The sequence below is a fragment of the Pogoniulus pusillus genome, chromosome 2 (assembly GCF_015220805.1).
Source record: "Pogoniulus pusillus isolate bPogPus1 chromosome 2, bPogPus1.pri, whole genome shotgun sequence".
Lineage (NCBI taxonomy): Eukaryota > Metazoa > Chordata > Aves > Piciformes > Lybiidae > Pogoniulus > Pogoniulus pusillus.
The window spans coordinates 7,869,678-7,883,562 of record NC_087265.1 but is presented as its reverse complement, the minus strand read 5'-3'; the positions used below and the strand labels follow the sequence as shown (position 1 = coordinate 7,883,562).

General features: G+C 47.3%; 1 protein-coding gene across 1 annotated transcript; it reads right to left on the bottom strand.

The window, feature by feature from the left end:
* Positions 1–6,918: 6,918 nt before the first annotated feature.
* Positions 6,919–12,740, bottom strand: DAPL1 (death associated protein like 1). The gene is made up of 4 exons (XM_064155317.1): positions 12,433–12,740; positions 9,843–9,930; positions 8,973–9,036; positions 6,919–7,181 (listed from the first exon to the last, which is right to left on the bottom strand). The coding sequence occupies exons 1-4, from the start codon at positions 12,533–12,535 to the stop codon at positions 7,062–7,064; spliced, it is 375 nt and encodes a 124-aa protein (XP_064011387.1). The 5' UTR covers positions 12,536–12,740; the 3' UTR covers positions 6,919–7,061.
* Positions 12,741–13,885: the final 1,145 nt, after the last annotated feature.

Genomic DNA, 13,885 nt, shown 5'->3' with positions numbered 1-13,885 from the left:
GTGATGTGGCAGCGACCCCATGCCTGGGCCGCGCCGGGCGTGTGGCACAGCCAGGCTCACCAGGAACGTGCAGACAGGGACGAACTCTGGAATCCTGTGAGAGGGTTTGGGGCCATAACGGTAAAGCCTTGCAGAGTGAATGCTGCTGCCCAGAGAAACCCACACCTTGCCCCTTTACAGCGGGGATCAGCGAGCATGTGCGGAAAGGTGGTGCCACCTCTAAGCCTGGCTTCGGTAAAACCAGCCCTGGAGCACCACTTGCAGTCACTCTGTCTGTATTTTCCCAGATACTGGAAAATTAGAGAAGAGAGCAACAAAAGTGATCTGAAAGCTGAATGTGACACCTATCAGTAAGCGTTAAAATATTCAGTTCCCTGAAAAGATGTCTCAGAAGGGGCTTATCAGAAAGAAAAGGAGGTTTGGGATTTCCACGTTGGTACACTTGAGGTCAGTGCTGCCTGTGGTGACCCAGATGAGCTACATCAAAGTAGCCACCACAGAGCATTATCTGGAGGCGTGTTCTCTCTGTTTAGATAACCACAGAATCACAATGGGTTGGGTTGGAAGGGACTTTATAGATCATCCAGATCCAGCCTCCCTGCCATGAGCAGGGACACCTCCCACTAGACCAGATTGCTCAAAGCCACATCCAACCTGGCCTTGAACACTTCCAGGGAGGGGGCATCCAAAACCTCCCCGGGCAACCTGGTTTTGTGCCTGGGATTGCCCCAACCCAGGTGCAGGACTTTCCATTTGGCCTTGTTGAACTTCATGTCCAGGTGCATCTTGAGGGCATAGAGGGAAGTGGGGGTTGAACTAGACGATCTCCAGAGGTGCCTTCTAACCCCTACCATTCCATGGCTCTGATTCATTCTGTGATCCTTCTCACACCAAAAAAGGAAAACACAGGGACAATTTAAGACATATTTATAAATATTAGAAGGGGTTTGCTAGGCAAACTGTGATTTATCTTCATATGTAATTCATCGTGGAAAACTGAATCAGAGTTAACTGCAGTGTAATGATGACAGTGCTAGAGTACTCTAGGATGTTTTCCACACTACACAGGCGTTTCTCAGGGCATGTCTCCATGTGTGTCTGTAAGGGAAACAAGAGAATCCATGTGCCTTCAGAAACAAGTCACAGGCTTGCACAGGAGGAGTGCATCCCCTCCAGCACATGAGATACAATTGCCTTGTATGGTGCTGGAGGAGCAGATGCTCTTGATTACCCCACAGAGCAGTTGGGTCTCCTGCACTTCTCTGGCTGTGCCTCGTTCCAAGGCCAGGGTGGGATGCTGCATGTGCCCCAGCCACCAGCCTCTCTCTTTGGTAGAGAACCCTCTGAATCACACTCTGCCCTTCCTTGTGGCTGTGTCATGAGGTGCCTGTCTGGAAAGAAAGTTTTCCCTCTCTCAGAGGAAATGTCTGGCAGCCTTTGATGATTTAGTCTTTGTCTCTGAAATCTGAGACAAAATACTGAGCCATGACTCCACTGTTCTGGGATCTATTCCTCATCAGGCCTGGTGCTATCTCTTCCTCTGAACCCAGAGGTTTGGGAATAGTATTCACAGTCAGCTGTATTTAGGTCCTGCTGTTCCACAGGAAAGCTCTGAACCAAAGTATTCCTAACTAGGGCTCGATTTTAGCTCTTCCCTATTTGTTTCAGCAGCTCAGTGTTTTAGATACTAGCAATATAAAGAGTTTTGCTCTCGTCAGTAGCTTCCTTTCAGGAAGAATTTATCCCACAGCTGTTTTTCTGCTTTAACTGTTCTGCCCTCTGCTCTTTCCATGCATTTGTTCAGACGATTAGTCCGTTCCCAGCCACTGAAATTCTTCAGCTCTTATTTTTTTTTGTCCTGACAAAGATTATGGCTGTCCTCAGTCTCACACATACCATGCAAGCTTCTGGTAGTTTTTAAAGCTTTTTTTTTTTTTTTTTTCTGAAACAAGAGCTTTAGAGCAAGCTGGAATATAATAGCAGCAGTGTTCACTGTAATGCTGGGGACTAGGGGAATAAATCAAGACTCCTCACTTCAGTGTTGTTCAAGGTACCTTGGGCTCTTCAACCTACCGCATCAATTCTTGGCTTTGGAGGACTGCTTCAAAGAAGATGACTTTTAGGAGCTTCCTTTCAATGTAGCTACTTTGGTGCTGTCAGATCCATTCTTGTGCAGCATTTAAAAAGTTCTTAGACAATTCTTGATTTACTGACTTGAAGAAAACCAACTTGTTCTAGAACTAGCAGAATTACCACCTTATAGGCTGCTACTAAAGTACTTGCAGCTGTGTTTTCAACTTAATTGGAGGGCTCTTCATAACATTTAAAGGTTTAGATCCTCCTTTCCCTTCCTTCCTTTTCCTTTCTCCCTTCGCTTCCCTTCTTCCCATCTCTTCTCCCTGGGGACAAAGCAAATGGGACACAGTCTCAAGTTGTGCCAGGGTAGGTATAGGCTGGATATTAGGAAGAAGTTCTTCACAGAGAGAGTGATTTCCCATTGGAATGGGCTGCCCAGGGAGGTGGTGGAGGCACCGTCCCTGGGGGTCTTCAAGAAAAGACTGGATGAGGCACTTAGTGCCATGGTCTAGTTGACTGGATAGGGCTGGGTGATAGGTTGGACTGGATGATCTTGGAGGTCTCTTCCAACCTGGTTGATTCTATGATTCTATGATTCTATGACTGGCAGCTCTGAACTGCTCCAACAAACCCACTTCATTCTAACGTTGGCTTTTTGATTTGTTAGTTTTTAAGGCTGAAGTTAAAGGGTTTCAGTTTCAATAGACTATTTTGCTTTTCATTGTGTTTTGATTTTTTTTTAATAGTAATACATACAAAAAACTGTTTCAGGCTTGTGTAGCTTCAAGATAGCTCAGTTTGCTCCAACTCTTTACCTCTGGAGAAAAAAAAAATACCAAATATGCTCTGTGCTAAACAAACACACACAAATAATAATAATGATAAATAAAATTAAGTAATAGGAAAGCTCCTTGTAAGAAAATAGATGGATTTGGAAGGTAGCTCAGGTGGCAGAACCTCAACCAGCTGTAAGTAGACAGCAACCCCTTGTGGCAAAGATAGTGTACATGTAGGAATTGAGAGGTACTGACATTTCTAAACTACTCATGGTAAGAGTCAGAAACCTTTGTGAAATCTTGACTGTCAGCTAACAGCTGGAGTGTTGGAGAGCCTCTGTTAGCTGGACAGTCAGCAATCCTCAGACTTCAGCACTGCAACAGCCCTTGTGTTCAATTAAGAACAGACTAAACATGGCTAGCCTGTTATAAGTAAAGTGCCAGACTGAAATTTCTGCTAATAAAATAATCTCAAAATCAGCGAGAGTGGAATAGTGGCCAGGAGCAGACTGACAAGAGCAAGAAACATTCTGTTGTGCTGAATCATTGCTCTCTGTGTGGCTTTGCTGAACAGAAAAGCTGTGGCTGGCTTCACCAGTGAAGTCCAAGTGTCTGCAGAGCTGACAGCTGAGCAGGACTGGAAACAGAGTAGCTGTCTGGTTCAATAGCGCAGCACGCAGGCGGAGCAGCAGCCCTTTGGCTGGTAGCAGGGAAGAGAAGAGTCAGGCAATACCATGGGCCTAGAAAACAGAATTAAGGAACCCTGCTCTCTGCCAACAATCACATCTCTTTGGAAAGATTTAGCTCACAGGGTGAAGTGCAGATTCCTCCAGCTGAACTGACAAAATCCTGCTCGTGCTAACCAGGAGAGGACAATCCAGAAGGTGCATGGAAGGAGCAGGAGGAACGGCAGCATGTTGAAACAAGGATCTTCAAGGACAGTGGGGGGGTTTAAAACGAGGCTTGGAACTGCTGTGCAACTGGGACACGCACAATGAGTACTGCAGGTGACACCAATCAGACCAAGGAGGTGTTTTACATTCCAGAAATAACTCCTCCACCTGAAACTAAAGATGAGCTGAGCAAATGCTTGGGTTTTTGTGTGCATCAGTTACCAGAACTTTGGGGGTTTGTACATGAGGGTGAGGTTACTACACTTGAAATCATCTGCATGAGTACTGCAGGTGACACCAATCAGACCAAGGTGTTTTACATTCCACAAATAACTCCTCCACCTGAAACTAAAGATGAGCTGAGCAAATGCTTGGGTTTTTGTGTGCATCAGTTACCAGAACACTGGGGGTTTGTACACCAGGGTGGGGTTACTACACTTGAAATCATTTGCATATCTCTGCACCCCACGTGGGAAGGAACAGGCTGAACAAGAACATCTTGGAAGAGCTAGAGGCTTGAAATAACAGCAAATATTTATTCACATTAAGTTTTTTGTTCTTTTATTGTAGCTTCCCATATCTGCCATGTGTAATTCCTTTGCCATTTCATGTGCTGCAGTCTTGTCAGAAGTCACAGACTCTCCATGCAGATCTCAGTCCGCACCCTGAGCGGCAGACCCTACAGCTCATTCCAGAGCAGTCCATGACAAATTCCCAAGCAGCTGTCAGGCACCACACAGCCTGAGACTGTCAAAACTTAAAGGCATAGGCTCTCCCTTGCCTGTGAGTAAATTCCTCCCTGCAGAGAAGTCCAGCAAAACACCTCTGTTCCTGTGGCCATCGCCATTAGCAGCGTGTTACATTGAAATGAACCAACCGGACAGCCTTTTCTGAGGACACAACCAGGTGGACATATGATGGTAGTGCAGTGGATATGGTTTGTCTTGATCTCAGGGTAGTATCTGACTTCATTTCACAGCATCCTCACAGCTGAACTGAGGAAGTAAGTATGGCCTGGGTGATTCGGTAGTGAGGTGGAGGAAAGAAGTCAGAAAGATGTGGCCAATGGCACAGAATCAAGTTGGAGGCCTGGATCTAGTAGAGCCTCTCAGGGGTTGATACTGGGACCAGTACTATTCAATATATTCAACAAGGACCCAGATAAGAGCAGAGGGCACTGTCAACAAGTTTTCTGATGACACCAAACTGGGAGGAGTGGCTGGCACACCCAAAGGCTGTGCTGCCATTTAGCAAGACTGGGACAGGCTGGAGAGCTGGGTGAGGAGAAACTGTAAGAAACACAAGGACAAGTGCTTGCACCTGGGAAAGAACAACCCCATGAACCAGTATAGCCTGGAGGCTGACCTGCTGGAAAACAGCACAGGTGAAAGGCAGCTGGGGGTCTTGGTGGACAGCAGGATGACCATGAGCCAAAGCCATCCTGGGATGTATTAGAAGGGCTGTGGCTAGTAAGTTGAGAGGTTCTCCTCCCCCTCTACTCTGCCCTGGTGAGGCCACATTTAGACTATTGTGTCCGGTTCTGGGCCTCTCTGGGAACTGCTTGAAAGAATGCAGCACAGGTGAAGGGAGTGGAACAGTTCCCCTGTGAGGAAAGGCTGAGAGCACTTGGTTTCTTTAGCTTGGAGGAGACTGAGGGGTGACCTCATTCATGTTTCTAACTGTGTGAAGAGTTAAGTGTCAGGACAGAGCTGGGCTGATGTTGGCAGTGTCCAGTGACAGGACAAGGGGCAACGAGTGCAAGCTCATGTGAATATAAGGAAAAACTTTCCCTGTGATGGTGACAGAACCCTAGAACAGGCTTACCAAAGCAGTTGTGGAGTCTACCAGAGACATTCAAAACTCATCTCAATGCATTCCTGTGTGACCTTCTCTAGGTGATCCTGTTCTGGCAAGGGGGTTGGACTGGATGACCTTTTGAGGTCCCTTCTAATCCCTAACGTTTTGTGAGTGTAGCTGTGGTTCATCTAACTCAGCTTAAATATCCATTAAGTTTTTGTCCTGTAAAATATTGGGTTTGTTTTCCAAGTAGCTACCAGTCAGTTAAGGAACCCAGGAGAAAACCCAGACTTCTTTATAGGAACAGGAGAGTTTGATTTCTTCCTGCTTATCCTAGGTGTAACCAAATTACTTACTGCACATTCCAGTCAATGCCTCCTGTGATTTTCATCTTTAATCCACATCTAAAAGGGGATGAAAACAGTATGCATGGAGGGGTGAAATGAAGCAGACATTCCTGTTACATGGTAGCACTAACTCTGGATAACCCACCTGGGATCACCAGTTTCCTAGATTTTCATAGATTTCCATTGTAGAAAGCACAGTATGAAAACAAGCCTCACTGAATGCAACAAAAAAGTCAATTGATTCCTTGGCTACAACTTCAGCAGCATCTGCCATCACTACCTTAAAAAGAATAGTCACAGCAGAATTAAATTCAGAGCAAGAAGTCGTCTGAGTTACCCAAGGAACTAGTGACAGGAGGAGCATTAACCTCTGTACTGAGTAGAAGCAGGCAAGACTGAGGGATATTTCCTGCCCTTGTGTGTACATTGCTCCTGTCCATTACTAAGCCTGGCTCCTGAACACCCTGCCCATGCTCAGCCTCATTTCCCTTTCTACCCGTCCTAAGCTCCACATCTGACTAGCTGCAGTCTCCCCACCCCTCACGCATGCCCTTTTATCTCACTCAGGTACTTCCTGCACTCTTCCACCTCACTGCCAAAGAGGTCACAGACAGAATACACTTGGTACTCCCTGGAGCTCAGCAGAGGAATCTCTGCAGGGGAGATGGATTTCCTTACAGAAAGGCAAACAAAAAGAGGTACCTTTTCCACCGCATGGAAGTCTTTCCCAGCACCTTCTGAAGTTTCTTATGGTACAGTAAAGCCAAGGAATACACTCAGCATGGAACACCTCAGCCCAGATAAAAGCAAAGAGCATGACTTAGTTGTGAGCTGCTTTCTTAGGATCATGCTTCAGCTTTTGACATGGAATTAAAAAAGGAAAGAGGGTTGACAGTTTCCAGTGCTTCAGTCAAAATTCACTGCAAAGTAAAGCTGTTGTACTTCTTGGCACTGAGTCAGTGCTGTGCACCAGCAACCCAAGGCTAGACAGGGAGACCCTGTATTACAATAACCCCCAGTACATTTGGCAACTCTTAGAAAGTATTTTATTGTCAGTAAGAGAATTACAGAAAGATAGAAGGCACACAACTTGTGATCATCTTACCAGTGTGCTAAGTGCTACTCACAACAGAAACTCGCTTTAAAGTAAACAGAATATTTCAGTGAATATCTTAACATCTTCGTGGCTGTTGAATAATGTAAATTCTTTTAGGCAGTATGAACTTCTCCAAGGCAGGCTGTGGCTTTTGGTGAGCCACTTGTAATGCTGTGGCATGAACTTTGTGGCTCATCTGTAGCATTAAAGGGGAGAGAAAGAGCAGTGATAGAACACAGTTTTTCTGCTCATCTCCTCCTAAATTCCATCATGTGAAAGTAGTTTAAAAACCCAACTGCACAAAAGCTTCATATTATCAGTACATAATACTCAGCAACTGCACACTGAAAGCAGAAACTATAATAAAAAGTTCTATTAGCCTGACTATGTTCAATGAACTATTTGGTTTGGGGTTTCCCTCCCTTTTTTCTTTCAGTACTTCATAGAACAAGCTGTCAAGGAAAGCAGAGCAAGATGCTTCAACTGTTTATTTTCCCAGATTCAAATCACCATCATTACAGTATCTAACTATTACTTCCTAAACTACTGAGAAAGTTTTACGTATGAGATTCTGGAAATCAACAGAAGAAAATGACAGGTCAGAAGAGAGGAGACAGGGGCAAGTGGAAGAGAAACAGTGTGAGCCGTGTCTTAATAAACAAGCCTAAGCAAAAATGCAAGATCTCCATACTAAGGCTATAATCACACATGTTGATGAAAGACTCATGCTGAAATGTTGCAACCAATGTTTTTTAAACCAAGCTCTACAGATGAGGAACTTGTGTGTTTCAGAATCTAAAGACTTCAAGAGCATGAAAAAAACAGGTGATAGCTGATAGGTCTTCAGATTAGCATGCAATTTAAGGAGAGCTGTCTGTGCCTTCTGTCCTGGGGCTCATTTGCAGTGGTGTGACACAAGCTGAGCACTTGTCACTGGCATTTGTCACTGACACTGCCTACCTCCTTCAGGAAGTCATCTTCTCACTCTGCCAGCTGGACCCATGCACAAGTTAAAGCCATTTCTACAGTGGAATAAAGAACTGAAGACTGTGTTTTGTACTGGGTTGCCATCCCAGCTCTGCTACAGACTTACTGTGTGACTGTTAATTCCTCCCTACCTTTCCATAAACGTGAACCAACATAGCACTTCAAAACAGTGATACACCTTCATGCCTTGCTGTGCTTTTCTGTGACATGCAGACACAACCACACTGGGATTACTTAGTGCTAAGGAGGAATGGGATCAGAGTAAGGAGAGAAGGCTTGCCACTTGTTAACCATTGTCTCAGTTCTAACTTAAATTCCCCAGAGACTCAAATACAGTTAATAGAACCAATTTATAGGATGCCTTTCCCTCTTCCCTCTCCTTTCCCAAAGAAAAGGAATTAGATGTAGAAAGAGAACAGGTAAGCACACCCAAATAAGTAATCTCACTTCAGTTTGGAAGTTAAAAGAAGAAAAGGTTTAACAGTAAATAAAAGGTATTTGAGGTAGGGAAGTTACAAAAGGTATAGGGAAGGGAAAACAAAGTACAAAATATATATATATACACACAATATATATACACAGATTTGATAGCAATAGGTTTGTCAGCCTCGTGGGTTATGGCCACGTGGTAAAACAAATAGCAGCAGGAAACAGAATGGTGATGCCCACAAGTGGGAGGCAGAGAAACAGGAAGTTCCTCTGCTTTTTAAACGGGGTCTTAGACAGGAAGTGGGAGTGGGCAAACCACCACACCTGGTAGTGTTTGGACCTACCCCCAGGAGGGGTGAGGACCACCTGAGGTCAGGGTCAAGACCACTCCCCCAGGAGGGTTAACCCTTTACAGCCATCCAGCATGTTAGCCCCCAATTGCTAAAGAAATAGATGCCAAACCTATAGATAGCAAATAGCAGCAGTTAAAAAAGTAATTTAAAACTGTGAATTTTCCTTATGTTTAGCTTCATGGATACCAACAGGTATCCTGTTCTCCAGATGCACTTACCTTGTTCAGCACCTCTGCAACCAAGAGATCCACATTCCTGTGCTTCGACAAGCTGACGAGAGCACTGCAAAGCAAACCCAAACACATTCAGCATTTCCACCTCACAGAAACGCTCTCACTTCCATTGCACAGACCACACAAAACATTCTGTAACACAAAGTTAGGATTTGGAGCTAAATCATTTAATCATTTAAAAAAAACCCTCATGGTCCTCCAGAATAGAGCAGCGCAGTCAGTGTTGCAAGCCATTTTATTTAGACGTAGAGTTTTGTACCAAAGTCTCTCCATAAAATATCAGATATCTCAAATGGGATTTTTTTTTGTACTGTTGAGCAGCTTCACAGAAGCTGAGCACTGATAACTACAGAATCTGACTTCATAATTTTCTTGATTCCAATTGAGACCAAATGTAAAAAATATCCCTCCTCTGCTTTTGCTTTTTTTCTTTCCTTTGACCACAGCAGTTTGTCAGGCAAGAAGTTTTAGTACAAGGTACTATTTTCAGATGGCTTAAATTCAGTCTTTCATTTCCTCACAAATTTCTTAATCATCCCGTGGAGAAGGAGATGTACACTGCTTCCTTGTACAGCAAGGTCAACTATCCAGAGACAGCAGATATCTTCCAAGAGCAAATCACTGGAACAGGCCCCTTTGAACAAACCCTTATCAGCATACTGGCTGATGTCTGAAGACACAACAATTGAGGGGAGTTAGGTGTTCAAAATAACAGCAACTCTAGATATGTCCCAAGGGAACTACAAGCTTCCCAAAGGGAACATTTTTCTGCAAAAAAGTGGGTATTACCTCAGCCCACATAAAACTTTTAACTGTGGGGGGGGGCAGGACAAAACAAGCTCTGTAGTGCAATACCTTCTCTTGTCTTTTCCTGGAGGTTTAGCACTTTTCTCTAGGTGTCTGTTTTCTTGCTTTTTAGACACTCTGATACCTCCAGCTTTGGCTGCAAGAAAACAAACAAAAATCCAACAATGTATGTAAAATTAATTACAGAATCACATACTACACTGTGTACACTTGGAAAAAGCCCCAACACCCATACCTCAGGTAATTAGCAAGCAATCATGCCTCCATATTTAACTGTGCTTCATTTTTAAGCACACACAGAGAGCAGGCAGCCAGAGACATCCAATAAACTCCTCTACCACAGCACACTCACAGCAGCCTCCAAGCGATTAAGGAGTCAGAAGGGCTTTGGCCCCTGCTAGCTATATTAAATCTTAGTACCTTCTAATGTTAATATTCATTCTTCCCCCATTAATCTGAGATGTAATAGTTCCCAATTAAAATTTTGGCAAGCAAATCAAACCAACCTGTAAACACTTTCAGACTGTGGAACAACGTCACTAAGAGCAGTAAAAGTGTCATGATTTGCTCAAGGTATTCCAAAGCAAACCTAGCAACACAGATAAGACCTAGCTGCACACTCATCTTGTACTTGGGTTCTAACATGGTTAATTATATTTTATTAAGATACCTGCCAATCACAAACTCAATGAGCTCTAATTAAGCTACAGACGACCTAACAATAACAATTTAGGTTCTGAGGCATGTCAGAAAATGCAATCCTGAGCAGAGACTGTGCAGAGTTATCTAAAACATCCTGTTGAAATAAATATGTTTTTCCCCCTCTCCATGAGGGTGTTTTGAGTTTCAAAAAAGGTGAGAGTAAGAAATAAGCTTAGTATGTATTTATCCTTATTTTGAGAGGTTACAGCAAGGCTCCTGTTCTGATCATGGGTAATCCAGACCAGTTTTCAAACTGTGTTGGGAGGAAGGATACCCCAAATGAGGCCAGTTATCTAAATGCTAAGGGGCCACTCAGGGATTCAGTGTTCCACCAACAAGCCCACAGAATAAAGTTATTCCAAATTACTACTTTAACCTACTTTAATATTTGCACTGACTCAAAAATATTGGCTGCCAAACCTGCTCATACACACTTGTGGCAGAACAGTTACAACATGGATACTTCTGGAATGCACCAGAAAACTTTTGCTTGCTTGGTTTGTGTTTTGGTGGTGGTGGTGTTTTTGGGTTGTTGGGGTTTTTTTTTTGTCTGTTTTGGTTTTGTTTCCAAAGCAATTTGGATTCTGTAGTTTTAAGAAGCAGCTACATTTTGGAGTTTAAGTGTCAAAAGCCTTACTTCCATATTTTAAACACCATACATTTGTAAAGGAAGTAAGGAGGAACATCCCCCTTCACCCCAAAAAGAAGTCCCATCAAAACAAAGAAAGAACCCAAAAATATGAAGTAAAAACAAAAGTTCTGAGCTCTCTTGGATCCCGAAGGGAGTTACAGATACTGCAGTTGGAATAAAGGTGTCCACCTCCAGCCTGTTTCGATGACCAAGGGGAAGAAAGTTCAAACAACTAAGTTGTTACCCAAACTAAGCTGAAAAAACTTTTTGTTGTCATCCCTTCCTCCCTTGTTAGCGGTGGTCACCTCCACTGCAGCGACAGATAAGCCTCACCAAGACACAACTCACTGCCAGGCAAGTTAAGAAACACTCACACCACACCAGGTCGCCTGGCTGCAGTGGGTTCCAAGCCCTTTCAGACGCAGCCAATCCATCCCTACAATAAGCAGAAATTCAGGAGCGGGCTAGAGACACGCTGGGAAAACAGCTGCCATTCCAAAAGGTCAATCTCTGGCAGGAAGCAAACCGAGGGCCAGTGCTAGCTTCTTGCTTCGGTCCGTCAGCTCCACAGCTTGCAAGTGTGCTCGCTGCCCGCCTGCACTGGCACCATCTCCAGCGAGCTCAGGTACCCCGCTCGTACTACACCGCTACACGCTGCCCGGTACTGCCCAACACCGCCCTGAGCCCTCCTCAGCCGCGCTCCAACGCTCAGGTAAATGTCTCCAAGGGAAGGGAAACAGAAGGAAAAGGTTTTCAGGTCACGCTGCGAGGCCCGAGGTGCGGCTCTCCAGACGCCCAGAAGACTGAGCACAGCAGGCTCCTTCTGCCCGCGCCACGGCGAGCGGCGGCGGCACAGTGCCCCCCGCTGCACGAAGGCCGGCCACAGGCACTGCCAGCCCGCCAAGAGACAGGGCGGCTCCGCCGATAGGGACCCCCCGGCCCAGTTCTTCCGACCCCTGTCGTCCCTCCACAGCCCCCCGGGAAGGGCGGGCATGGGGCGGCAGGTGCGAGAGCGCCGGTTGAAGCGGGACAGCGCCGCTCGTCCCGGAGATACGCACTTGCTGCGGACGGCCCGTGTCAGCAGCCCCAGAGACTCGTGAGCCGCCCGGGGAGCCAGGCTGCACGGGGGTCCCGCGGTACGGGACACCGGCTCCCCTGAGCCCGCCCGCCCCTGAGAAAGCGGCCGTCACAGGCGGCAACATCCTCCCTGCCGGCACCTCCCGCGCAGCCCGCCCGAGGCGGCCCCGGTCCCGGCCCTACCTGCACCGGGGCTGCATGAGGAGCCCAGGGCGGCTCCGGTCCTACCTGCAGGGGGGCTGCTCGGTGAGCCCGCGGCTCCCCCCGGCCTGCCCGCCGGAGGGCAGCGGCCGCCAGCAGCCGGGAGCCGCGCGCGCCGTCGCCGGGCCATGGCGGGGCGAGACGGGCACGCGGCAGCGCCTCTGGGGGCGCGGGGCGGGGCGCGGGCTGGGGCGGGAGCGGCTCCCGTGGGGCGGAGAGCAGGGAGGGAGGGAGGGAACGGACCGGGCGGGGCGGGAGCGTGAGAAAGGATCGGAGCCCGGGTGCGAGAGCCGTGGTGAAGGCTAGGGAGCAGCGGGCGGTTGGGTGCTGACCAGGCGGACCTGGAAGATGCGCTGGCACGGCGGGAAGGAGCCTGTCAGAGCGACGCCCGGGGCGGAGGCGGGAGCGCGGCGGGTGACCGCTCCGCCCCTACACGTTACCACCGCGGTGGCTCCCGGTGATACAGTATCACAGTATCACCAAGGTTGGAAGAGATCTCACAGATCACCAAGTCCAACCCTTTACCACAGAGCTCAAGGCCAGACCATGGCACCAAGTGCCACGTCCAATCCTGCCTTGAACAGCTCCAGGGACGGCGACTCCACCACCTCCCCGGGCAGCCCATTCCAGTGTCCAATGACTCTCTCAGGGAAGAACTTTCTCCTCACCTCCAGCCTAAATCTCCCCTGGCGCAGCCTGAGGCTGTGTCCTCTCGTTCTGGTGCTGGGCACCTGAGAGAAGAGAGCAACCTCCTCCTGGCCACAGCCACCCCTCAGGTAGTTGTAGACAGCAATAAGGTCTCCCCTGAGCCTCCTCTTCTCCAGGCTAACCAATCCCAGCTCCCTCAGCCTCTCCTCGTAGGGCTGTGCTCAAGGCCTCTCCCCAGCCTCGTCGCCCTTCTCTGGACACTCTCAAGCATCTCAGTGTCCCTCCTAAACTGGGGGGCCCAGAACTGAACACAGTACTCAAGGTGAGGTCTAACCAGTGCAGAGTACAGGGGCAGAATGACCTCCCTGCTCCTGCTGACCACACCATTCCTGATGCAGGCCAGGATGCCACTGGCTCTCTTGGCCACCTGGGCACACTGCTGGCTCATGTTCAGGCGGGTATCTTTTGTCGATGAGGAGCGGTGTGTTCAACTGAAAACATCACAGTTCCCTTTTGGAAGCCTAAATGTGCTTCAACTCGGCAGCACTAAGGCAGCAAAAGACCCTAACCCCTGACCGATGCAAGCAGCCTTCCTGCGGCTCAGTCTACAAACCCACCTGAGTATTCATTATTGCCTGCTTGCTTAAAGAAGAAAACTTAGTAACAAACTGTTGGCAACAATACAAAAAAGGCATGGCAACACTTAGAAGCTTGAGAAAGAATGCATCGTGGTCATGGGCAGCTTCAGAATGAATGCTTTGGATGCACGGTATCTGCAGCTCACTAGAGAGTTCCCTCTGCTCTGACATTCAGGCCACCTTGCCAGCTGCAA

Excerpts from the sequence above, each read along its gene's own strand:
- DAPL1 (XM_064155317.1), bottom strand. The coding sequence starts at position 12,535 with ATGGCCCGGCGACGGCGCGCGCGGCTCCCGGCTGCTGGCGGCCGCTGC. Across the intron at positions 9,037-9,842 it reads CCAGGAAAAGACAAGAGAAG|TGCTCTCGTCAGCTTGTCGA; the intron begins GTATTGCACTAC and ends TTTGCTTTGCAG. Across the intron at positions 7,182-8,972 it reads TTGCAGAGGTGCTGAACAAG|ATGAGCCACAAAGTTCATGC; the intron begins GTAAGTGCATCT and ends TTAATGCTACAG.